Source organism: Artibeus jamaicensis, unplaced genomic scaffold (assembly GCF_021234435.1).
Source record: "Artibeus jamaicensis isolate MK-2021 breed Jamaican fruit bat unplaced genomic scaffold, CSHL_Jam_final contig_490, whole genome shotgun sequence".
NCBI classification, from domain to species: domain Eukaryota; kingdom Metazoa; phylum Chordata; class Mammalia; order Chiroptera; family Phyllostomidae; genus Artibeus; species Artibeus jamaicensis.
The window spans coordinates 17725521-17749914 of NW_026521861.1; the positions used below are offsets into that span (position 1 = coordinate 17725521).

General features: G+C 57.5%; 1 protein-coding gene across 1 annotated transcript; it reads left to right on the top strand.

Moving 5' to 3' along the window:
* Positions 1-8482: 8482 nt before the first annotated feature.
* GPR26 (G protein-coupled receptor 26) lies at positions 8483-24055 on the top strand. The gene is made up of 3 exons (XM_037159087.2): positions 8483-9150; positions 16171-16284; positions 23795-24055. The coding sequence occupies exons 1-3, from the start codon at positions 8483-8485 to the stop codon at positions 24024-24026; spliced, it is 1014 nt and encodes a 337-aa protein (XP_037014982.2). The 3' UTR covers positions 24027-24055.
* The last annotated feature ends 339 nt before the right edge of the window (positions 24056-24394 follow it).

A 24394-nucleotide genomic window follows, 5' to 3' on the forward strand; every position in this document is an offset into this window, starting at 1 on the left:
GAGCACCAGGACTCCACCCGGAGAGAAGCCTTGCCAGGAGCCCAGGTGCTGCCCGGCCAACCACCTCCCTCTCCAATCAGCAGAAGGCGTCAGCCCTCGAGGGTCCCCACCTGCAGGCCCTCAGGTTGACAGCCACCTGATGCCCATTTTGCTGTCTCAGTCATGCTCTCCACGTGGGGAGTGCAGCTCCTACTCCAAATCTCCCCGGGCCCACGGGGTTCAGAAGGGGTGGGGGGGAGTGTTAGCATTTGTGTCCTGCCTTTTCCTTTATATAAAATGAAAGTAAGGAAAGACATTCCTGCCTGGGCACCCAGGACTGTGGCTCTGGATTCTAGTTCCCTGGGCTGTGAGACCTTCACCAGCCCTCCCCCACCCCAGGCCTCTCCCTTCCCATCTGTAAAATGGGGGGCGGGGCTGCAGTACTTATGGTCGGGGTCCTGTGCACGCTCATGGCCGTGGCTGCTGGATGGGCTTCCTCCTTAAGGACCAGCAGTGAGCAGGCTGGAGGGGGGAGGGCTGGAGAAACCTCAGGGCACCAGTCACTTTGCAGACCCAAACTCACACCTGCCCAGCGTTTTGGGGGCATAAAAGGAAGAGACTGTGCACTCGAGGGAAGGAAGACACAGAGCTTCTGACCATAACCAGGCAGCTCCCGCTACCTAGAACCCCCACAAGAGTATTCTGCTTAAAAGAAAAAAAAAAAAGCTTCTGTTGACTAAATTGAAACCCTCAGCCGAGGCTTTGGGCTGACTTGGCCAGAAGACTTGCTGTTGGCAAAGACGTGTCTCCTCCTACAGTACCGCAGAGGAGAGGCCACCACCCCACCTGTCCCTCCCAGGCTGGATCCTACATCCCCCTGCATCGCCCCAGCTGGGCATGGGGGGCAGATGCCTACCTCCAGCTGCTGTGTGTGGCCCCAAGCCTTTCCCCTGGACTCTCTCTTTTTTAAAACTTCTTTTTAGAGGGGAAGGGAGGAAGAAACAAAGGGAGAGTAAAAACAATGCGTGGTTGACTCTTGTGCGCCCCCTACTGGGGATCTGGCCTGCAACCCAGCCGTGTGCCCTAAACTGGCAATTGAACCGGTGACCCTTCGATTCTCAGGCTGGCACTCAACCACTGAGCCACACCAGCCAGGGCTACACTCTTGATTTTATACCATCCTGGGGCTTCTCTTGCCTTCAGCCAGTCCCAGCTCAGCTCCCGACACCACACAGCTCTATGGGTGGGGACAGGCACTCTCTCTGTTCTGCTTTCAAAGGGGGCTTAGCCCAGCAGAGCAGACTGTGTGCTGAGCTGCCCAGGTTCAAGGAAGAATCCAACCCTGCATCCGCCCTACTCCCCGGCCTAGGGAGGCTGTCTCTGCCCCACCCCTCACTGGGAGGGGGTCGTGAGATTACATTCAAAGCACCTGCAGAGTCCTCTATCTATTAAATGAATCCATAGCTTTAAAAAATTTCCAACAAAAAAAGCCCCATGGCCTGATGGTTTCATTGGTGAATTCTCCCAGACATTTGGGAAACAAATAATATTCTATATAATATCTTTCCTGTTAGAAGGAGAACTGTCCAAGGCAAGCATTGCCCTGATATCAAAACCAGGCAAAACATTACAAGAAAAACAATACAGACTGATACCCTTCATGAACACAGATGCAAATATCCCCAACACAATATGGGCACACAGAATTTGGCAAAACATGAAAAAGAACAATACATCAAGACGGGGGGGGTCTTTTCTCTGGGAATGCAAGGCTGGTTCAGCATTCGAGGTAATTCACCACACTGAGAGTAAACAGCATCCACCTGGTCAGCTCCACCAACGCAGCCACGGCATCTGACAACATCCATGGATGATACCAACCACCAGTAAACTAGGAATAGATGGGAGCCCCCTTAACTGGAGACAGGGTGGCTACAAATGACTCACAGCTGCATGCGATGGAGGAAGACCACGTGTTTTCCCCTAAGATGGGCAACGAGGCGGGAGTGCTCGCGGCCCCTGTTTCTGGCCCACGATTCGCCTAAACCAGAATGAAACCACCCAGAATGAATCAAAGCCAAATGCATGGCGCCTGTGGTTGCTGACACGGAAGAGCCTGTGGGAACCACAGAAAAGCTCCCAGGAACAGTGAGGGAGTTTAGCAGTTGTTTTGAGGTCAGTATACAAAATCAGTTATCTATGGATATAACTTTATATATGTGTATGCACTTATATATAGACAGACATCAGCATGTTCCTGAGCTCAATGACTCAGTGTTGCTGTGTGTGGGGGAGTGACCGCTGTGTGTATCAGGCGATCTGATTGGCTACTGAGCTGCCTCCCATGGGGCCGTGGAGGCGGGGCCCGGGTCTTCCACTCCCACCTGACTGGGACAGGCCAGCAGGACACCTCTGGCCAGGACCCCCACGTGCCAGAGCTGCAGCATCTGGCTGAGAGAGTGACTTCTGCAGCTGACGAGAGGTATTTGAGAACAGGCTGAGCCTTGGGCCTGGGAAAGGGGCTCCCCTTCCTTATCTTCCAGCCAGGAGCAAAGGGTTGGGTTTTTTATAAAGTGCCCCTCGGTGTTCATGCAGAATAACATGATGTTTCCTGCTTTCTAATTCTTGCTAAGCTCCGAAAAAGGCTGAGTCATTCAGTAAGAGATTCATGCCTCAGTTTCCCTGGGGTCCCAAGCCATTAGGAAGGCCTTTTGATGTCCGTAGCCAGTTTGACTCTCTCTCATACACACAGCTTCTGTCCCCATTGGACCCACACGCTGGCTCTTTCGAGGGTGCCCAGACAGAGCAGGGCCTGCTAGGCACACGCAGGCCCCTTAGGTGGGGTGAGGGCCCAGAGCTGCGTGGTGTTGGGGCTGTGCCAGTCCGAGAGGGGTGAATCCCTTCACGCCACCCATGCCGGCCTCCGAAGCTGGAGCAGCCCGTGGGCTGCAGCTGCTCTGCAGCAGACAACAGTGGATTCCAGCGGAATGTAGGGGAGGCTCTGCCCCTTCTACCTGCCGCTTGTCCCTCCTGAGAGCCCCTGACGTGGCGGCCTCAGGCAGCCTGCAGTCACCTGTGAGATGGCCCCATCCACCCGCTTCCTTTCACAGGGGGGACCCTGAGAGACAAGAGGGGAAAGAACTGTCCAAAGGCACCTGGTCAGGCAGGGGCCATGACTCGACCAGAATCCTGAAAGCCTGGCATGGGCTAGGTGTTGGCTGGGTGGCTAGAGCTGGGGGGTGGGCAGAAGGGGTGGAAGGCTTGGTTTTGAAACATGCCACTTTTCTTTTTTAAGAAAAAAACCTTAGGTTTACCTTCTTTTTTATTTTTAAAAAAATTTTGATTTAATTATTTTCAGAGAAGGGGAGGGAGGGAAAAAGAGAGGAGGAGAAACATCAATGTGTGGTTGCCTCTTGAGCACCCCCTATTGGAGACCTGGCTTACAACCCAGGCACATACCCTGAGTGGAAATCGAACCAGCAACCCTTTGGTTCTCAGTCCTGCACTCAATCCTCCGAGCCACAGCAGCCAGCCAGTGGGAAACATCCCGTTTTCAAAGTGACTACAGGCATCAGCTTTGGAGTCCAGCAGACCTAGCTGTTGGCCCTGACCGGATGTGTGGCCCCAAGCCTCCGTTCCTCAGTCTGCTGCATGGGGCGGGAGCAACAGACCAGTCTCTGCTCAATAAATGGCAGCTGGTGCTGCATGTTTTAAGCCCTCAATTTAATAGACTCAGGGCCCGAAAAAGTCAGCCCCCACAGCTGGTGCTTTTTAAAAAAGATTTTATTTATTATTAGAGAGGGGAAGGAGAAAAAGAGGGAGGGAAACATCAATGTGAGTGGTTGCCTCTCAAGCGCCCCCTAGTGGGGACCTGGCCTGCAACCCAGGCACATGCAGTGATTGGGAATCGAACAGGCATCCTTTTGGTTCGCAGTCTGGTGCTCAATCCACTGAGCCATGCCAGCCAGGGAAAAAGTGATCCGAGGGAGGGACAGGGATTGGAAGGAGGGGAGCCGTCCACTGTCTCAGTGCTGATCTGTCTGTTAGTCCATCCTGGGCAGGAGCCCAGCGCCTTCCAACCACCCAGGACCCCCAATGAACTGCCAGGTGGTGCCCATGGAGGAGTAGGGACAGGAGTGGGTCCAGCAACTAGGGGGAATAGCTATTCCTGAAGATTCTAGCCCTGGGGACACAAGATGGGCTTCACTGCCACTCAGAGACAGGAAATGAACAGAGGCCAGACACGCTTAGAAGTCTGTCCCAGCTCAGAGAAGCCCTTGTTCGTGGACTGGCTCAGTGCCTCACAGTTGAACCCTCAGGAGGATCAATCACATGATTCTGTCCCCCTGGAGTCAGTCCGGGTTGCAAATAAAGTAGCAGCTGCCGCCGCCACGGGCAGGTTTAATGGATTTTTAAGGCAGAGTGCAAACCTCACGGCCGGCAGTGTGGGTGTGGCAAGAGGTCAGTGGAGAAGCATGGCTCCATGTCTGGCCAGGCAGACTCTCGCTAGCCTGCAGCTCCTTTGGTTTGCCCAACAGCCGGGATGCTGTGGATCAAGGTGGTCAAGGCCTGAGCTTGGCAGGGTCCAATATTCTGACCTCAGATCAGCCCCAGGCTCTCTGTGAGGCCTTGGGCAAGCTGCTTAGCTGCAAGGATGCATCCCCCCACCCATCAGGGGTGGCAATCTCCATCCTGGGAACAGTAACTTGGAAAGTGCATGTAAGTGCTCAGCAGCAAGCCTGGTCCACAGGGAGCTCTCAGAGCATCCTACGTGCCCCACATGCTGACTTCCTTTACCACCCAGCTGGCATTTTCAGCCCGAGGATCCAGTTCAGGAAGGGAGGCAGAGGGTGGAAGGACGTGGGTGCTGGTTGATTGGGCACCATTAGGAGAGATGAGCGGGACCAGATCGGGGCGTCAGAACAGTCACAGTGGTCACATGACCACTGTGAGGTGCTGAGTCAGGTGGGCCTGGGTCTACCTCACCCCTCACCTCCCTGATCAGCTGTGACACCGTAGGCATGTGCTTAACTTTTTCAACCTCAATTTCTTCACCTGTGTGATGGGGTAACTAGAGCCTCTCTCCGTGGCTGGGAGGATTAAATGAGATGTGGTAGGCAGTGTCTGGGCTGCAGCAAGCCTTTGACAAATGTTCTTCGCACCCTGATGGTGCCTCGACTTCTCCTGGGAGGTCCTGCAGAGACCGCAGGCTTCTCCTCCCTCCATGGAGTCCGCTTCCTTCTGGATCTGGCCATTGGGACCTGGGGCAGTCTGGGAGACACACGGTAACAAAGGCCCCATCCAGCCAGCCAGTTCCTCTCCCGCCTGGTAGTGGGGAGTGAGCCAGAGGCCTGATGCTTCTGTCGGATGGAACCTGGTCTGCTGACTCTGCTCACTCAGCTTCAGGGCCAGCCTGGGGGTAAGTGTGAACAGCCTAGAGGGACATCTGGGACTGGGCAACGGTGGGCATCAGGGAGAGTGCTGGACAGCAAGCAAGGGCCCTGGGTCCCAAACCCTGGTCTGCCATTCACCAGCCACATGTCCCTGTACAGAGCACGTCACCCTTAGGATCTGCTGCTTTACTGAGCAATGAGAGCAACCCCAGGTCCACCCCAGGATTCCCGGGGCTCTACAGGGTCACATGAAAGAGCAGGCATGTGAGCTCTTTGAAAATGGGGATCTGCTGGCTCAGGGGCAGGTGTGTCCCCAGGTGACTGGGCACTCCAGGTCCCAGAGGTTGTCTCCTGAAAGGAACTGACCTTTCTGCCCTTCAGCCTGTCTTGCGCTGGCATCAGGACCGGCTGCCACCTTTCCTTCTGGCTTCCTGCAGAGTCACCTTCTCTCCAGAACCACAGACGTGCACCAGGCTTCGGCCTCTGGGCATGACACCTCCCTCCCTCTGGAACGGCAGCTTCGAGCCCCGTCCACTTGTCCCGGAGGCCTGGAGCCCCATCCAGAACCCTCCCCTTTCTCAAAGGGATGGGCTTTCTGTGACCACGGCACTTTAGTGGGACCTCTCCTGGGGGCATTGGAGACATTCCAGTGTCTGTTCGGTTTATATGAGTTTTTCATCTCTTTCTGAAGGCAGGTGTGGAGAGGACTGCTTCTGTCTCCAGCCTCTCTTTGGGGATGTGGGTGTCATGTGTTTTCAATCATATGCATGTAATTTCCATATACAGTGGAAAGAACATGGATTTTCATGTCCAAAAGACGTGATGATTTGGCCAGCTTAATCATCCTGTTCTATCTACAGACGCCTATCTGGAGTGACCTTGAGCAAATTCTGGACCTTTCTGGGTCTCAGCTCCTCCCCCGTCCAGATGGGCTCACAGTATCTATGCTGGAGGGTTGTGGCAAGAATGCCCGTTGGTGTGTGTGTGTGCGCTTCCCCTGCGTGGAACTCCACTAACCCATCTAACAGGAGGAGACTGGACTCCGCAGGGGAGCCCTCCCTCGGGGCCTGGTCTCGGTGCTGATTGGCTCCTGTGAATGCTGCCTCGAATACCCCCTCCTTCTCTGCAGCTCGGAGAAGTGTGACAGGCAGATCTGGCCCCGGTGGGGTGCCCCCCTCCAGCACTTCGCCATCTCGGATTAGGTGGCTGGGTTCTTGAGTCCTTTCGAAAGGGGCAGTGGGGACCCTGCATCAGGCCTGGACAGGGGCAGGCCTCTCCTTTCCTGAGTGTGTGTGACCTCATTACCTGTGTCTGAAGCTGTGTGGGGCCCTTGGCTCAGTGAGGCCCAGCCTGGTGGCAGCCACCACAAAAACTAGGGACCTGGGCACTATGGCGGTCCCCCTGCCCCCAGAAACAGGAAATATTGTTCACAACCATAAAACGAGACTCCGATTTTTAGCAAACTAAGTCAAAACATTCTGTGTGTCGGTTTGGCATTTAGTCTTTCAGTATTCCCATTAAGAATTCAGGAAGCGAATGACCTTCACCCTGTGTGTGCACACAGGCACGTTCGTGACTATGTTGCGGTTAGCCCTGGTTTCCTGGTCACCGATATCATTTTAAAGTTGAGATAATTTCATGTTCCAGACCCAGGACCCGTCTTGAGAAGGTGGCCACGGACATAGGCAGGCAGGGGCCACTGTTCGGAGCGAGAGGCACTGGCTTCACTCGGTAGCAGCTCTGCCACTGGAGCTGCTTCAGTCTCAGTGTCCTCGGGTCTGAAATGCACGTGTGTCGCTCAGCTCCCTCGTGCACTGGAACCTGCTGCCTCACCAGACCGGGGCAGGTGTCATGCGGCTGACAGATGCAGCAGCTGGGCCTCGGGCCGGAATGCTGAGTATCAGCCAGACAGGGCTCTGCCGAGGTTGGCTGTGGATAGAGGAAGCTGAGGGCTCAGGGTCAGGGTCAGAGAAAGGCCTCTCTTGGCTGAGGGAATGCTCAGGGGGGTGTCTCGGGGAGCCTCAGCATCCCCGCCGCCACCCCCAGCAGGCTTGAGGGTGCTGCTGAAGCTCCGGCTGAAAGACAATGGGAAGAGGGCATCATAAACTGAGAACACCCCTGCTGTCCCTGACAGCTGCTGCCCTGAGCCAGGCCCTTGGTCATATGGATGGAGAAATAGGGCTCCTTCCCTTCTCAGCAAAAGGAGCCCACCTGAGCGCTCAGCTCAGCCCAGAGAAGGAAGAGCAGCAGTCCCGGGAAGCTCAGCTGGGGCAGGATGGCTAAGACCTCCGCATCCAGGTCTGGTTGGGTTGGTGCTCCGGGCTGGGACAGGTGGCACTGAGGTATGAAGACGCCCAGGTATGCCTCCTTTTTCTCAGCGACTCAGACTTTCTGGACTCAGCCTGGCTCTCACACACACAGGGGAGCATGGGTGGGGACAGGGCTACAAGGAGCCAATCACCCTGCACGGAAGCCTGCAGGGCTGGTTCTCTCCGCGAGTGTGTGTGTGTGTGTGTGTGTGTGTGTTTGCACACATCAGCAGGGTTTTCAGTGATAGAAGCAGCCAGATTCCTAAGAGGGAAGAGGAGAGGAGAGGGAAGAACGAGAGGCGAGGGGAAAATTGGGGGTGGGAGAGACAGATGGAGACACAGCAGTGGGAGAGAGAAGAGAAGCACAGTGAAGGAAAGAGAGAAAAAGGGGAGGGGGGAGGGGGAGGAGAGAGCAGAAAGGGAGAGTGAGCGAGCTAAGCAGAGAGAGGGGAGGAAGAGAAAGCCAGGGAGCAGGAGGGTGCGCGCGAGTGGAGACAGAGGGATGGGGTGAGGGCAGGAGGAAGCAGAGGCAGAGTGCGGGGGCGCAGGCGCCTGCAATCCAGGATCGGAGGGCTCTGAAAGCTTCTGATTCAGCGGCGCACCCGGCGCTTGCCCGGGAGGTGGCGCGGGGCTCCGGAGTGGCTGCGCGCCCAGGTGCCTGCCCGGGAGGTGGCGCAGGGCTCCGGGGTGGCTGCGCGCTCTCCAGGGAACCATGGTGGCGTGTACCAGGGGTCTCCGGGCGGTGGGCTGCGCCACGGAGGCGCCAGGTTACGGGCCCTGAGCGCAGGCGGGGCGCGCACCATGAACTCGTGGGACGCGGGCCTGGCGGGGCTGCTGGTGGGCACGATGGGAGTTTCGCTGCTGTCCAACGGGCTGGTGCTGCTCTGCCTCTTGCACAGCGCCGACATCCGCCGCCAGGCGCCAGCGCTCTTCACCCTCAACCTCACGTGCGGCAACCTGCTGTGCACAGTGGTCAACATGCCTCTCACACTGGCTGGCGTCGTGGCCCAGCAACAGCCGGCTAGCGACCGCCTGTGCCGCCTGGCCGCCTTCCTCGACACCTTCCTGGCCACCAACTCCATGCTCAGCATGGCCGCACTCAGCATTGACCGCTGGGTTGCTGTGGTGTTCCCGCTGAGCTACCGTGCCAAGATGCGCCTCCGCGACGCCGCGCTCATGGTGGCCTACACGTGGCTGCATGCGCTCACCTTCCCAGCCATCGCGCTCGCCCTGTCCTGGCTGGGCTTCCACCAGCTGTACGCGTCGTGCACACTCTGCAGCTGGCGCCCCGAAGAGCGCCTGCGCTTCGCGGTCTTCACCGGCGCTTTCCACGCGTTCAGCTTCCTGCTCTCCTTCGTTGTGCTCTGCTGCACGTACTTCAAGGTGCTCAAGGTGGCCCGATTCCACTGCAAGCGCATCGACGTGATCACCATGCAGACTCTTGTCCTGCTGGTGGACATCCACCCCAGGTGAGGGGGCCCCCATGGGGGCGCTGGGACTGGCTGCCTGGGTCTCGGTGCCTGGAAGGGGGTCTTTGTTAGGGGAAAAGGGAGCTTGTGTATCCCCCATGCTCCAGCGTGTGGCCTCGGATCAGACCCCTTTCCAAGGAATCTCCACGTCCTCTTAGGCAAACCCAGGTCGGGGAGGGGAAAAGGCTGCCCGTCTTGAGACAGATGCACGGAGCATCAGCAAAGCAGGGCCACCCAGAGTGTGGGTGAAAGAATGCACAGGCTTGTGGAAGCATCAGGGTGGAGAGCACAGAGCCAGAACTTCATTGGACTTCTTATACTTCTTTTATGTGCTTGTGCTTTCCACTCCAAACAGTGTACGCAAGGCAGTGGTCTCGGCTTCCTGCTCAGACCTCTCCAGGGTTCTCCCCCAGCCCTGAGAGCCTGGCCTGGATGTTTAGGGGGCTGCTTTAGGGCTATCAGACTGGACTGACCGTGCTCCTGGGTCTGTCATTTCCCTGGGGCCTGCGTGTGCCTGGGCGAGCCCTGGGGCTGCCCCTCCCTCAGTGGGCCCTTAAAGGAATATCTGAAGGACTCTGAGCAGGCAGGGAGGGGGGGTCTTCCATTCTCCCCAGATGACACTGTCCTGGGTCTTCTGGACTTGGAGCCTGGACAGCCTTGCAGACAGACGGTGTCACCTCCAAGATTTCCACCCACCTCCACCCTCACCTGGTGGCTATTTCCCAGGGAGGCATCTTTGGGGGGGGGCACCTAGCTGAGGTGTTGAGCTCACCGGGCTTTCCTCACAGAGGAGGAAGGGGGAAGGGACACGCTGGTGGCATTTCTGTGGACTCTGCTGCTGTGCATCCCCAGAAGGCACACGATGAGGCTGGCAGAGAGCACCCATGGGGGAGGCCAGGGCAGGGAAGGAGCTCCCCAGGGTGTGAGTGCCCCCCGCAGCCCTGGGAAGAAGTGAGCTCACAGCTGAGAGGGACAGACCAGAGGTGCCAGTCTGAGTGAAGGTGCCTTCAGTCCTGAGTTTTTCCTGCCTGTGAGCAGTAAAAGGAAAGTCTTTGAACTTCACTGTGTCTGCGCAAGGGCACGCCTGCATGTGTTCATCGTCCCCCCTCCAAATGTCCCTTCCTGGTTTTATGCTGATGAATTAGATGAGGACCCATCACAGACCCTTCCTCACAGAACCACATGTGACACACATGGCACGTACATGTGCATGACCAACAGGGCACACAGACCCATACATGTGGATATGTGAAGGCACACACAACCCCGCGTGTTCACACATCAACTGCATGTGTGACAGACCTACCACCATGGTGCACAGGTCACAGGTGTGGCCTGCATGCACACCGGCATGAGAACATATGCTGACTCACCGCTGGAGTCCGTGCACCGGGCGCCGCCATCTGCAGCCGCTCTTCTCAAGGCAAGTCCCCTTCTCACCCTGAAGGGCTGGGGACCTTGCCCCAGAAAGTGCGTGCAGCTCCAGGACAGGGTGGGGCTGGGGCTGCTGTGGGAGCTGTGGGCTTGGTTAGCCCTCGGGACCTGGGCCAGGCTGCTCCCACAGTGGCCCCTCCCCAGGAGTGTAACATCCGGGAAGGGGGTGGGCCTGGAAAGGAATTGGTTCTTATTTAGATTGTTCAGGCCCCATCTCTGCTCTCCTGCAGGTTGCAGAAGGAGCTGCGGCTCCTCTTCAGCCCATTTAGGGTGTAGTGGAGCCGGCTCCACTCTCCGCTCCAACTCCAGGTCGACGGGGCAGCGAGGGTTCCCAGGGGTCTCAGCACAGAGGCAGTGGCCCTGCTACCTCGACTCTTCTAAGCCCCAGGTTTTGAGGAGCCCTGCCGGCCAAGGAGCAGCCCCAGCCTGCACCTGGGAGAGGAGGGGCTTTGGGCACAAGGCCAGCCCTTGACCAGGTCAGACAGGCCCCACTGGGTCCCACTGGCCGAGGGCGGGCCTGAGGGCATGGCATAGTGGGCGGGGACGACAGCACTCATGCCCCCTTCCAGCAACACGATCTGCCTTACCCTGAGGCTCAGTCCCCAGAGTGGGTGGGGGGCGGGCAGTGGGGCTCCCTGACAGCTGATCCACAGGCTTCCTCCTCGGCTCAGACCTGAGAAACTGTAGAGCCAGCTCAGGGGCACACCCTCAAGCCGGGGGCTCCAGGAAGACAGGTCAAGCCCCTGGGCCGGAGTGGAGCTGAGAGTCGGGGCACCTTCGAGGAGGGACATTCCCCAGCCAGCTTCTTCATTCGGACAGCCAGGGCAGCAGGTGCCTTCCGCTCACCTGCCTCCACTCAGGACCTCCTGGGGCTTAATTAAGAGGGACCAGTTTGTGTGCCTGCAGGCCCAGACTGGCCAAGAAGCTCCCTCCTGGTGCCTGCTCTTCCCAGAGTGTTGAACATGGCGAGTGGCAGGCTGGGCCCCTTTGCTTAGACATCCCCAAAAGATCGGGGACCCTCTGTGCTGAATCAAACCTGGGGCCCCGAGAGATGTTCCCCACACCTGCCTTTCTGTGGCGGTTTCTCGGGTCATGACAGGTCACAGAGCAATTTGGAATGACTGACATTTTGTTACCCACCTGGTCCTCCAGCTGCCCCGCTGGCTCCATTCAGCTGTCCAAACCACAGCTCCGACTCATCATGCAGGTCCTCCAGCTGCTGCCGCCAGAGACTTGTGCTGTCATCTGACATGGGGCGCCGGCGGGGAGCCAGGGCAGTGGTGCGGCAGTCCCACTGTGGGCCGTCGCTCGACTTCCCGGAGCGGGGCGGTGCTGGGCCACACTCATCCCGTGTGCGGTGAACGGCTGCTGGGTACCAACCCTGCAGGGGTCCAAGCCGTGGCGTAGTAGACGGAAGAGGCCATGGAGGGAACCCATCGTGCCCTTGGTTTTACAGATGAGGACTCCGGGGAGGCCAGGGAAGTAGGGCATTGCCTACTTTAGCAGCCCTAGGTTGTGGCTCAGACCCCGAGACTGATGGGCATGAAACGGCACAGAGAGTGGCAAGCACACCCTCTGTGTCCGTGTTTGGAGGTCCTAAATGAAAACTAGAAACTGCCAGCTGAAACATGCGGTACCTCCCACCCTGACAAACACACCTTTATGATGCTTTGCAAGGTGGGACTTAATTTAGAACCCCCAGGCTCCCTGGAGCTCATGGTGGGGAGCACTGAGCTGCCCTGAGCACAAAGCCCCCCGCCCTGCTCCCCAGCCCCTGCTCTCCCCAGCACCGTAGGGGCCGGCTCTGTGCAAAGTGGATGCTTCAGGCCGTGCCTCCCTGTGCCACTCACTCCTCTGCCCTTCAGGTCTCCTGTCGAGGACACAAGGGGATGGACCTGGGAGGGTGCCCGTGCACCTTCTAGAAGCAGGATCAGGGCACTAGGGGGAGGAGTTTCGTGTTTCCGGTCAGGGCCCAGGGCGAGGCTGTGAGCTAGGGGACAGGGGGCACCTCCCTTATCTCATGAACTCTTTGTTCAGTGGGGACAGGTGAGGGCCCCTCCACATCCAGGGTCCAGGACACAGATCCCTCTCACAGGGCTGCCCACACCACTGTCCTGGTCCCAGACTGAAGGCTCCTCTCCACCACCAACCAGCTCGATACCTTGGCTTTTGCTTCATTTTCCTAAAAGCCAGGAGACAAATCTGGGTTGCTCAGAGTCCTCGGAACATGGGCTCTGGATCGGGTATGGTCACCTGGGGGTCACTCAGGACCCAGACCACTGTGCTGGGCATGGAGGTGCCTGCAGCCGGCAGGTCTCAGCTGTGGTTGCATATACTGACTTGGCAGCTGCTCCCAGCATTCTGTCCCTTCTGCCCTGCCGTAGAAGCCTACTGGGGAACATCTCTTTGACCCCACAGGTCACAGTGCTGGACAGCCTGTCTCCTTTTGTCACTAGGAAACCCTATGTCCCATCAGAGCCTGTGGGAACCTCACTCTGTCCACAGGCTTGCACTCTGGGAGAATGCACTGAGCCAGGCGAGCTTTGTACCCTAGTCCTCTGCACCGTCCGGGGGCCTGGGGACCCCAGCCACCACCACTGGGCCTGGGAGTATTTGGAGAATTTGTTTGTATGGCTACATGCAGCCTACTCACTGCTCAGTGGTCCTATGGGAGACGGTGGGGCCTCCGAACGCACCCCAGATCTTGGAGTCAGGAAACCAGGTCTGTCCCCAGCTCGCTGTGGGGCCCAGGGCACAGCATACACCTTCTGGCCCTCAGTGTCCTCATCTGCAAGTAAAGAAAGCAACAGCTCTCGGGGCTGCAAGATTCAAGGAGCTGAGTTGGGCAAAGCTGTGTACGGTGGGGGCAGAAATGGCAAGTACAAAGTCATTGTCCCACTGTTCTGGGAGCGAGTGCGCTGCTCCCACACTGTGCTGAAACAGGGATGACAAGCGGGAGGGCTGCTCTGCTCCCCTCGGGGCCCAGGGGACTGCCCTGTCTCCCTGTTCCTGCCACCAACCTGCTCTCACCTGGAAACCGGGGAAGCCTCAGGTAAAGATGAACCCATTTACCTGCAGGAGGCAAGGAAGCAGCCATGTGGCTCCTGACCAGCAACGCCAGACAGGGTGGGCGTCTGTCACCTGCACCCCGCTCTTTGGGGCAGGGCAAGGCCCTCCCTTCTCTGAGCCCCAGGTTCCCCACCGGGAGCTGGGTTGATGGTTGAGAGGATCTCTCTCACCACATGGGACATCAGCCATAGAGTCCAGCCTGCCTGTCCCAGAGCAGAGAACTGACCGGACCGGTGGGGAGACTCACCCCACATGGGGTGGGCACAGGCCTCCTCTGGGTGGTTCTAAAGCATCTGAGAAGTGTCCTTCTCAGGGCCAGGGTCACAGATTGGAGGAGGGCCTGGTCCCAGGGCCAACGCCAGTTTGGCACCCCCATCCTGCAGTGAGTCATTTTTACAAGGTTGGTGCTCATTTCTTAGGGGTGACCAGCATACTCTGCTCCTCCCAGGGGTGGCTGTTTCACAGTTCTCAGGACACCTGGCTCATGTCCCAAATCTCCAGCAAGTCTCACCTCAATCGCACTGACAGTTTTAGCAGAAATATTTAACTATTTAAAAGTCTTGTGTTGAGGAGAATACGCCCCAAACGCTGCACCCTAGGGTGGCCATTGTCCTGGTTTTCCTGGGACAAGAGGGCCCCAGGGTGTAGGACTTGGAGTTTTGAAACCAAGACCACCTCAGGCAAACCAAGATGAGCTGTTCTCACTGCACCCAGAACTGCTCCGGATGGGCCTCAAGCCTTCTCTTCATACCCACCCGTGTCCTGCACATGTCACTCGAGCCCGAGGACCTCGTGGTCAGCTCTACAGAAACCCAGGTACAAATGGAGCGTCAGGAGATTTAAGACCTGCTCTCGCTCTGTGACCCAGATCAAAGCCGCCCTTCCGTCCCCCCCTCCCCCCACACCACCGTGTTCTTCAGGTTTTCCGGATGAGCTGATGCTCTGGCACCTCTCTGCATAGGAGCCCCACTGCAGTCTCTAAGATGGCACATGTTAAACACTCAAGAAGTGTGGGTTGTTATTGACATAAGAATTAGAAATCAATTCATAATATCAGTCACGAGTAATAAATGTTTGGCCAGTATGAAACCTGTTTGTACCAAGCCAGACTCTGGTTCCCAACTCTCCAAATTCCTGGAAAGGCACCGGTCAAGGGAGGGGAACCCTGCCGGAACTTCAGGCGCCTTCGATCCAGACACACATGGAATCACTCACCTGTGATCAAGAAAATGAAGGAGAAGCATTTCGATTAAGCATCAATCATGGTTCTCGTGGAAGGGAGCCCTGGCCTTTCTGCTGCGCACCAACCTGGCTCATGGCTGTTCCCTCCCCTCCTTGCTTTCGTTGAACAGACTGGCCTATTTTGGGAACCAGGTTACTGTGGCCCAGTCTGGGCTCTGCCCAGCTGTCTTCAGTCCTGGGACAGCTCTGTCCCCAGTCTTCCTCCCTGCTTACTTTTGGATTCCCGTGATTTATCTTCAAAGCGAATAGTGGAGACACCTACCATCGCTGGCCCACGGGGTGGAGCATGGTCTCCCGTCCACGGTGCTGTTACTCAGGCACTTCCCTGGGGCTGCAGGAAGCAGATCCCGCAGGCTGCTGCCGTCGCTGGCATGAGCAGCCTGTGCGTGGAAGACCCGGAGTGTGGGTGAGAGGCATAGGTGGCAAGCTCCTGATTCCATCCTCAAAGTAGTGCCCCTGATTCTGCAGAGACTTGGTCATCTCTTAGCTTCAAGGATCTTGGTCTCTGAAGGAGTTGAGTGACTTGTCTCTCAACGATGCTATAAATGGTGTTCGTTGCTCCCAGCCGGGCCGAGGCTTTGGGATGAAAGACACAGGGCTGAAGATGCGGAAGAAAGGAAGCCCTGTTCATACTGTGCCTGGAGTCCAGGTGGCCCAGGTGAAAAGGACCAGCTTTGAATACCACGGACACAGGTCCAAATCCTGTCTCTACTTCCCAGCTGAGCCAGTGCACTCAGCCTCTCTGAGCTCACGTTCTTCATTTACCTGCCCTGTAAAACGTCACCTGGCAGGTAACACGCACCTGGCGGGATCCATCGTAGTAAGGATAAGAATTAGAGATGGTACTTAGTATGGACTCTGGGCTGGGGCACAGCCCGTGTCCAGTGAATACGAGTAGTAACAATGATTTCGTGTTTTTTGTACTTGCCCGGGCGCTGCGCTCACCGTGTTACACCCTGAACACCCTTCATGCATCCGTGTGCTTTCATGCCTGTAACTCTCAAAACAGCCCTTTGCGGCATTTTGTTACATGGCTACCCACACGCTACAGTTGATGGCCCCGAGGCTCAGTGGTGCAGTCCCTTGGCTCTCTGAGCCTCAATTCCCCCATCTGCCAGAGCAGCTCATACCACCAGTGGTGCCCACAGCCACGCAGCTGCAGCCAAGCCCCGACCTCGGGTCTCCCAGGCTGCACAGCCACGTTCCAGCACCGTAGCCCAGTGTGACCTGGGCAGGTCGACCTGGGAGTCACCGTGTCCCCTTCTCTGCCTGCAGTGTGCGGGAACGCTGTCTGGAGGAACAGAAGAGGAGGCGCCAGCGAGCCACCAAGAAGATCAGCACCTTCATAGGGACCTTCCTCGTGTGCTTCGCGCCCTACGTCATCACCAGGTGAGCCCGAGCGGCGATGCTAATGTGGCGGGTGGGACGGGCACAGGGCTTTGGAGAGCACAGAGGGCCTGCGTGACCTTCAGCGGTCCCTGGTCCCTCTTGGCCACAGATTGCTACAGACAGTCCATAGAGGGGTGAGGGTGAACTTGACAGAGTTGATAAGGACGCTGCATTCTCTCCCTCGGTGGCCGTGAATCCTTTTAGAGGAAACTCAGAACTGAAGGGGCTGTGAAAGACTCTCCCACTTGATTTCCAAATCTCACCCCCCCAACCCTTCATCCTGGGCCCCACCAGAAAGGGGCCCTACAGGAAGGGCCAGGGGAAAGATGGAAGAAGGCACCGTGAAGGTGGGCACAGGAGAGCCCTGCCCCGGGTGTGCTGGCGGGGACATGCTGGTGACAGCAGGGCCATGCGCCATCAGCACAGGGAGCAGGGAGCGCAGGTGGGCTCACCTGTTCTGCATCCCCAGGGGTCTCCCACTCCTACTCCAGCTGTGGTGGGCTTGTCATGTTCTTTCCAAGTTCCCAGCCCCATGCCAGCCACGGTTGCCGTGTTATGGCTGCAGGACTGTGCATTCAGAAAGCCAGTCTTCTCTGACTACAGAATTTTCTCCGCATGTTTTATGCAGGAGAAAAAAGTATCACCCCGTCAATTCTGTGCACTGGAGGGAAATAAAACCCAATACTGGTGTTGCTGAAGTATAGTTAGGGTGAATGAGCACTAGGAGGCAGCAGTGGGGCAGAGGTGGGCTTGTAGGAGCCAAGAGGTACTTTCTGACAACAGGTGACCTGGACCTGGCATGACTCTGCCTTGCAGGGCACCTTACATGGTACCTCCCGGACCCTAAAGCGCCCCCAAGGGGTGGGCTGGGCAAGTGGTATGAGCTGCTCTGGCAGATGGGGGGACTGAGGCTCAGAGAGGAAAGGGATCGGACAGATCATTTGGGTAACAAGGCACAGGGCAGCCTGAGCCCCTCTGAGACGGCCACCAAGCAGCCCCGGGGACTCTCCTGGAGGCAGCGCCAACTCATTGTTCTCTGCCTCCTTCCTGTCCCTGGAAATAAGTCAAAGCCACTGAGGCAACGACAGGCTGACTTTGTGGAATCCAGAGGGGAGAGGTAAGAACCAGCTGTTCCCTTAAATTTACCGTGGAACGTGGGGTCCCCATGGCCCACTGGGTGCAGGAGAGCCCAGCCCCTGGCATGCTCAGCCTGGACACGGTGGCCCGGCTTCTGCACCTGAAGCTGGGCCACCCTCTGTGTCCAGATAACATCCTTGTCTGAAAGACAAGGATTCTGAGGCTCAGCCAGGCGCCAGCCTGGGTCGGCCTCGCCCCGAGCCTGCACACAGGTCCTGGAGCTGCGTCCATCGACGTCTGCGCTGGGAGCGCAGGGTTCGATGCTTCATGCCTGTGTCCCACTCTGAACCAGAGAGCTGCTGCCTCTGAGATGATTGAGATCGAGTTTCTGGAGTGTCACTGAAACCCCTCATCGAGCTGTCAGCACAGAAGCAGGCTCTGCCCACAACAGCGCAGTGACTGTCTCTACACAGGCAGCTGCCTCGCCGCCACCTCCCATCCAAACCTCATGAACGGAGCCAAGGCGGGGAGTCCGGGTTAACGTCGGAACAGCTGTGGGGACCTCGACGCTGGTAGAATCGGGATGTGAGGAAGAGAAGGGGCTTCTACTGTGACATCTGCCACCCTCCGAGGTAATCGAGAAGATCAGGCTGGCTGGGAAGGGACTCCCTTCTCTTTGTCCCCAGTGTCCTCCTATCTGCCTGACAACATTCTCAGAGGGGGAGCGTCATCCTTGAGTCAAGAACCACTCAAGTCTTCAAATAGCTTCTTGAGCTTCCCTTGCATTGCTCCCTTATTGTAAAAGAACACAAAGTCTCCGTCACTGAGTGGATACACCTGTAATGCATCTCAGAAGGAACAGTACTGACCTGGCTGCACTTGGTACGGCGCTCCCACAAGGTGAGCACCAGCGCCCTCATCTGACCGTGGTTCAGAGCAGCGAGAAGAGTTTCCCAAGGACATGGGAGTAGCAGCTGGCAGAACCAAGGGTTAAAGGTTGGTGTCTGGCCCATTGGCAATAATGCAGCCTTGCGGCCATGCTACATCTCCAAAGCATGGGGACCGGAAATACAGAGCCACCCACCTGCAGGCTGACCCGACCTCCTACCCCAGCACCTTTGCATGACCAAACTGCTGTGGGTGAAGGCAGGTAGGCGTGTGAGCCCTTTCTCTGGAAGAAGTGGTGGGTTCACATGGTGTCACCTCTGACTTCCCACTTGGGTGACATCAACTTGGGTGGACTTGGAGCGAGATCCAGAGGCCACCCGCGTGGGTGGCGGGAGCCACCTACAGACTTGGCTAGTGCAGTACTGGCTGTGCCACAAACCCCCCTCAGAAAGACAGTTCCACCAGCTGCCTCAACCAAAGAGCCGCCACTGCACCTGCACACATCAGGTGACCGTGGGAAACATCTGGAAGCCCCCACCTTCCCTTAATACGAGACACAACTTCTATCCACTCACACACTCACATCAGCTCCCAGGTCCCCAAAGCCTTGGGACACGTCAGCTCTTCCCAGAGCATTTGAACAGGGCCCCGAAGACCCTCGCCAGATACTCATCCAGAAACACTTGTAAGGTGATTATCTCCTTAGAGATAAATACGTACAAGTAATCACGGTTGTCCCAAACCCTTGGAGTGGGGCACCGTTATTGCTCTTTTCAAAGTCACAGACTTCTGTCGCTGGCAGCAGAGTTGGGTCTGCAGGTGTCCGTCCAGTGTTAATGTTCTATTACCAAATGCCCTTTCCATCCAATGCCTCATGAAAATTTAATGGCCAGCTCATCACGTACAGGTCTTCACCTGCACAGACCAGTGTCCAGAAGACTCGGGAGGACATGTGGCCGGCTTCCCAGAGAAAGTTCTGCTGCTGGGGCTGCGTTCGGTGCACAGCATGTGTGTGTGAGTGTGTGTGTGTGTGTGTGTGTGCGTGTGTGTGCGAGAGAGAGAAGAGGTGAGGGACGGTTTTAAAAGCAGACGCTAATTTACCATTTTAAATTCAAGAGTGGAAAGTAAAGCTCCTTGACCATGTCCTGTAACCAAGTCAAGGCACTAGGAGGGGCAGCCGGCACCAGGAGGACACACGGTCCCTGAGTGTCACCTACAATCCAGGGTTCAAGTCCTGGTTCTTCCACATCTGGCCTGTGGCCTTGGCACTTCACTTGGCCCCAGTCCCCCCACCCCCCGTGCAGTAGGGAGAACACCTTCAGGGGGCTCGAGGCCATGTACGTGAAGCGGTTATCAAGGCACCGAGCCTGTGGGGGCTCAGGGGAGGGGCTGGGTGGGGGGCTGCAGGCGTCACTGCTCCTGTTCGCATCCCAGTCGTCACTGTGCGGCAGAATTAAGACATTGGCCTATCGGGGTTCAGAGATCGCCTTGGAGATCTGGCAAAGGCACCCCCATCTGCCATCCTGGGACCAGGATGGACAGACTGCTGGGTAGGGGTGAGAGGTCCCTGTGGATGAGGGGTGAGGGGGGAGGGGGGAGGTCTTCCTGGCCTGATTAGCCCCCTGCTGAGACAGTTAGGTGGGGGACCTGCCAGTGACCCAGAGCAGAGGGCTTCCTGCAGAGAGAGAGAGAGAGAGAGAGAGAGAGGGGAGTGGCTCCCTGGAGTTTCCCCCTCACCCCATCCACACTGCCAACAAATACAGAGCAGAGGGGTGCAGAGGCGGGGCCAGGGGTGCAGGACTGAGAGCGGTGGGGTCTGTGGGTACCTGCTCTGTCCCTCAGGTCAGAATAGCGCACATCTCTGTGCTCTGCCTCTGATCCAGCAGCAGACCCACACCCTGCTGACAGCATTTCACCCCCACCTGGGGCTCTGCCCAGACTCTGCCCAGACCTCCCTCTCCCCACGGTCCCCCACCGTCCCCCACCCCATGCTCACAGCGGGGCCTCTTGAACCTGCATCCCAGTCACCTAAAATGCTGGAAAACACAGACTCCTGCCCGCCCCCCCAACCTGACCCCCGACCCTGTGGGCTCTCACTCCCGGGACTGTGGGATTCCGAGGGACAGCTGCGTGTGGGGTTAGCACGTGTGGGTTCTGGGCGCAGAAGCGTGAACGTTTCCGCCTGAATGGACCCTAGTGACAGGGTTTTCTGGCTCACACCCCAGGCAGCACATGCAAAGTCCCCTTGGTGCTGAAGGGGAGGTCAGGGTCAGGTGGGGGCAGGGAGGGCACGGAGGGGGCAGTGCCCTGCTCCAGAGTGGCTAATGCCTCTGTGACCCCACCCCCATCGGCCCAGGTAGCACAGTCCCCACGGGGCTGTCTGTGGCAGGGGCAGGGGCGGGGGTGTACACCTTTCTCAGTGTTGCCGTAGCAAGCAACCAGTGACAGAGGGGCTTAAACAATAGAAATGTATCATGGCAGGTCTGGAGGCTGCAAGTTGAAAATCCAGGTGTTGGCAGGGCCTGTTCCTTCTGCAGCCCCCCCCCCGCCCCCCTGCCAGCACCCGAGTGCTTGCTGGGGGTCACTGGTGTTGCTCAGCTTGCAGACACATCAGCCCATCTCTGCTTTTACATTCACACGCTGTTCTCTCCTGTATCCAAACTGACCCCCTTCGTAAGGACACCAGTCCAGCTGGGAGGACCTTCTGGGAGCAGAGCCCACCCCAGTAACCTTCTCTTAACTAATGACCTCTGTAAGGACCCCGTTTCCACGTAAGGCCCCATTCTAAGGCGCAAAGGCACCCCCATCCTAAGGGGGGGGTCAGGACTTCAACATACGAATTTGAGGGCGATGCCGTTCAACCCAGCAGGGGGCTACGAAGAAAAGGAAGCCGAGTCCCACTTTATAAACACCTGAGCCCAGTAATCCCTAAAGGCAGGGCTCTTGGGTCTGAGCTGGGGCTGGGGTGGGAGAGGGGAGTCAGCAAGCCAACCCGTGCAGAAAAAGCCAGCCAGGGCAGAGCAGGGCCGTGAGCCTGCCCATGGGGACACCGGGACTGACCGGAATAATAATGCTGCTTTCCCAGTGAGCACGAGGGCTGGAGGGTCCCTCTCTAACAGGTCATTGGACGGGTCATGTGATCATACACGTGCCTGCCCAGATCTGGAAAAAAGCAATCGTGGCAATGGGGACGTCCTTGCCGCCTCTCAGGCCCCTTGAACAGAGGTAGGGCGGAGCAAAGCCAACCACAGCAGGTGCACAGCAGTGACGGTAGGCAGTGGGGGGTCCAGGTGCACAGAAAAAGCAGAGAGCAGGTCAGCCAGCCACAGGTGGGCACAGAAGGGACATCCCAGCTTCAGCCCCACCCAGTGGCCACACTGGAGCAACGGCTGGGCCTGGACTGACCCAAAGCATCTCTGTGCCCCGAGCCCTGACAAAGGCCAGACATGAGCTTGTCAGACAAAGCAGAGGTCTCCCTGTGTACTGCTTGCGGGGGCATGTGAACACAAGTTTCGGGCAGCACAGAACAACTCCATGGGGAAGGTGCTCTCGGGGCTCAAAGGGACCCCGGAGCCCATCTCGTCCAATCTCATTGCTGAGGTTTGAAGCTCAGGGTGGCCCCGAGCCCAGACTGGAATGAGGTTAAATGGAACAGGTTTCCCATGCAGGAGACGCTGGCTTGCTGCTCAGTCTCTCTGAGCCTGGATTTCCTCATCTGTAAAATGGGAATGATACCGATTCCAAGGGACAGGGGTTGCGCACACCAAGGATTTGACCCAAAGGAGACGCTCCCCTGGGGGCGGCTGCTGCTGAGCCGGGAGAGTTCAGACTTCACGTGAAACCTCTGCGATGAAAATGCGAGCGGTTTAACCTCTCCGTTTACCTCTAACTGGTGAAACTTTAAATTGTCCCCAATGGTTTTACTCTTCTGTGGAGGCTGCAGAGCCTGCGAATAACAGTTTAGATCTTGCTGGATGGTTTGATGTTGTTTGGCTCTTTTAAGAAGCCCTGGGGGAGAGCCATTATGCTAAGGCTGAACATGGTAATGCTCAGAAGACCAGACGTTTTGGAAAAGTAACTTGGCACCGGGTAGCAACAAGGTGCTGGCATTCGGCTGTTTCATTGTTATTATTTGGTGTGAATTCTAAACTCAGGGTGAGGGCAGGTTGTCTCCTGAAACTCATTGTTTCCCAGAGTAGAGTTCTTAAAAGTACAGAATTCCCGAACGCTAACAGCCCCATTTCCCCATTCGAGCTGCCAAGGATGTGAGCAGAAGTGGGCCCACGGGGTCAGAGGGCAGGGCAGACAGTGGGGCTGAATGAGGAGGTGGATGGCGGGCTCCGAATGCGCTCATGAAGGACCTGCTCTGGAGGGGAGGCTCACAGCCGCCAGCTTCCTGCTGGAGAATGTCCGAATATGGCCCAGGGGGCTGGACACACTGGAGAGGGGACCATGCATCAAGCAGGGCTGGGAGGGTGCTTCCTGCACAGGGAGGAAGGCTGTACAGCCTCCTGCCTGGCATCAGCACCGCTCCCTGGGTCGTGGATGGGTCCCGTGACCCAGCTGGGTCTTCCCTCACCCCCTCTGGTCTATGCGGGTCATTTCAGGGGACCCTGATGGCCACTATTGCTAGGGGCCACCAAAGCCCAGCCCCAGGAAGAGGACTTCCTGGCCAGCAGACCTTCTCCTGATGTAAGACATGCCATGCTTTGAGCTTTGCAGAATGTCTGCAAAATTACCCTCAGCCCTTCCTCCCAGGCAGCCTCGTTGGAAGGCAGAGTTGGGGTGGGAAGCGGAGAATCTGCCTCTGTGGCTTGTGGTGTTTGTAGAGCTGATCTGGTTGAACTGCTTGTTTTCCACTTGAGAACAAGCAGCCCCGGTGCACACAGCAGCTGAGAGGCGGAGCTGGGGCCAGTGGCCGGGACACTATTCCCTGTTAGCTCATTTCTTTTATTGTTTTAGGATTTTATTGATTTATTTTTAGAGAGAGGGGGAGAGAAGGAGAAACAGAGGGAGAGAAACGTCAATGTGTGGTTGCCTCTCGCACACCCCCTACTGTGGACTTGGCCCGAAACCCAGACCCTGCCTGGGAATCGAACCAGCAGCCCTTTGGTTTGCAGGCTGCCACTCAGCCCACTGAGCCCCACCAGCCAGGGCCTATTAGCTCCTTTCTCAGATGAGCTTCCATTCCAGAGTCAGACGGACCTGGGTTCCAGTCCTGCCTTTGCTGTTTACTGGTCATGTGACTTCCAGCAACGCCTTAACTTCCTCAGACATCTATTTCCTCTCGTGTAAAATGGAGCTTGTCCCATCTCCCAGGGCTCCGTGAAATCACACGTGTTGGCACAGCCCCCAGAATAAAATAAGTGCCTGGTGAACATCTGCTCCCCTCACTGTGACTGCTGTGAATTGCTGCTGTTGTAGTTACTGAGCAGGCTGTCCCAGGGAAACGGAGGCTTGGCCAGGAAGCCGGGGTCAGGGCTCCGAGCAGGGTCGGGGCTCCGAGCGGGGCCGCGCCTGGCCGTGACCTCCCGTCTCTCCGCAGGCTGGTGGAGCTGTCCTCCGCGACGGCCATCGGCTCCCACTGGGGCGTGCTCTGCAAGTGCTTGACCTACGGCAAGGCCGCCTGTGACCCCTTTGTGTACTCCCTGCTGCGACACCAGTACCGCAAAAGCTACAAGGAGATTCTGAACAGGATCTTCGACAGGCGGTCGCTCCGCTCGTCGGGCCTCGGCGGTGACTCCCACAGCCAGAACGCACTGCCAGTCTCTGAGTGAAGGCCACCGCTGGACAGTCTGGAACGAGGCAGCTGGTGAGACGGCAGGGAGGGCCGGGGCTCGCGGGCAGACACACCCAGCCGCCACCCACCTGGCGTGCCCAGTGACCCTGGTTCCCTGGCTTGGAGGGGCTCTTCAGGCTGCTCCCCGTGTCCTCATCAAGGGCAGCTGTCCTCATCCTTATCACCAAAGGATGACCATGGGACGTGCTCTGGCTCCTCTTTCTGAGAAGCTCCTTTGGGCTCCTAGACTCCCCAGAGGCTCCTAGAGGTGACCGTCTGTCTGGTCACGATCAAGGACACATGGGGCTGGTGGCAGGTGGGAAAGCATGATGCCCACCTGCTTCTTAAGCACTGGCCATTGGGCTC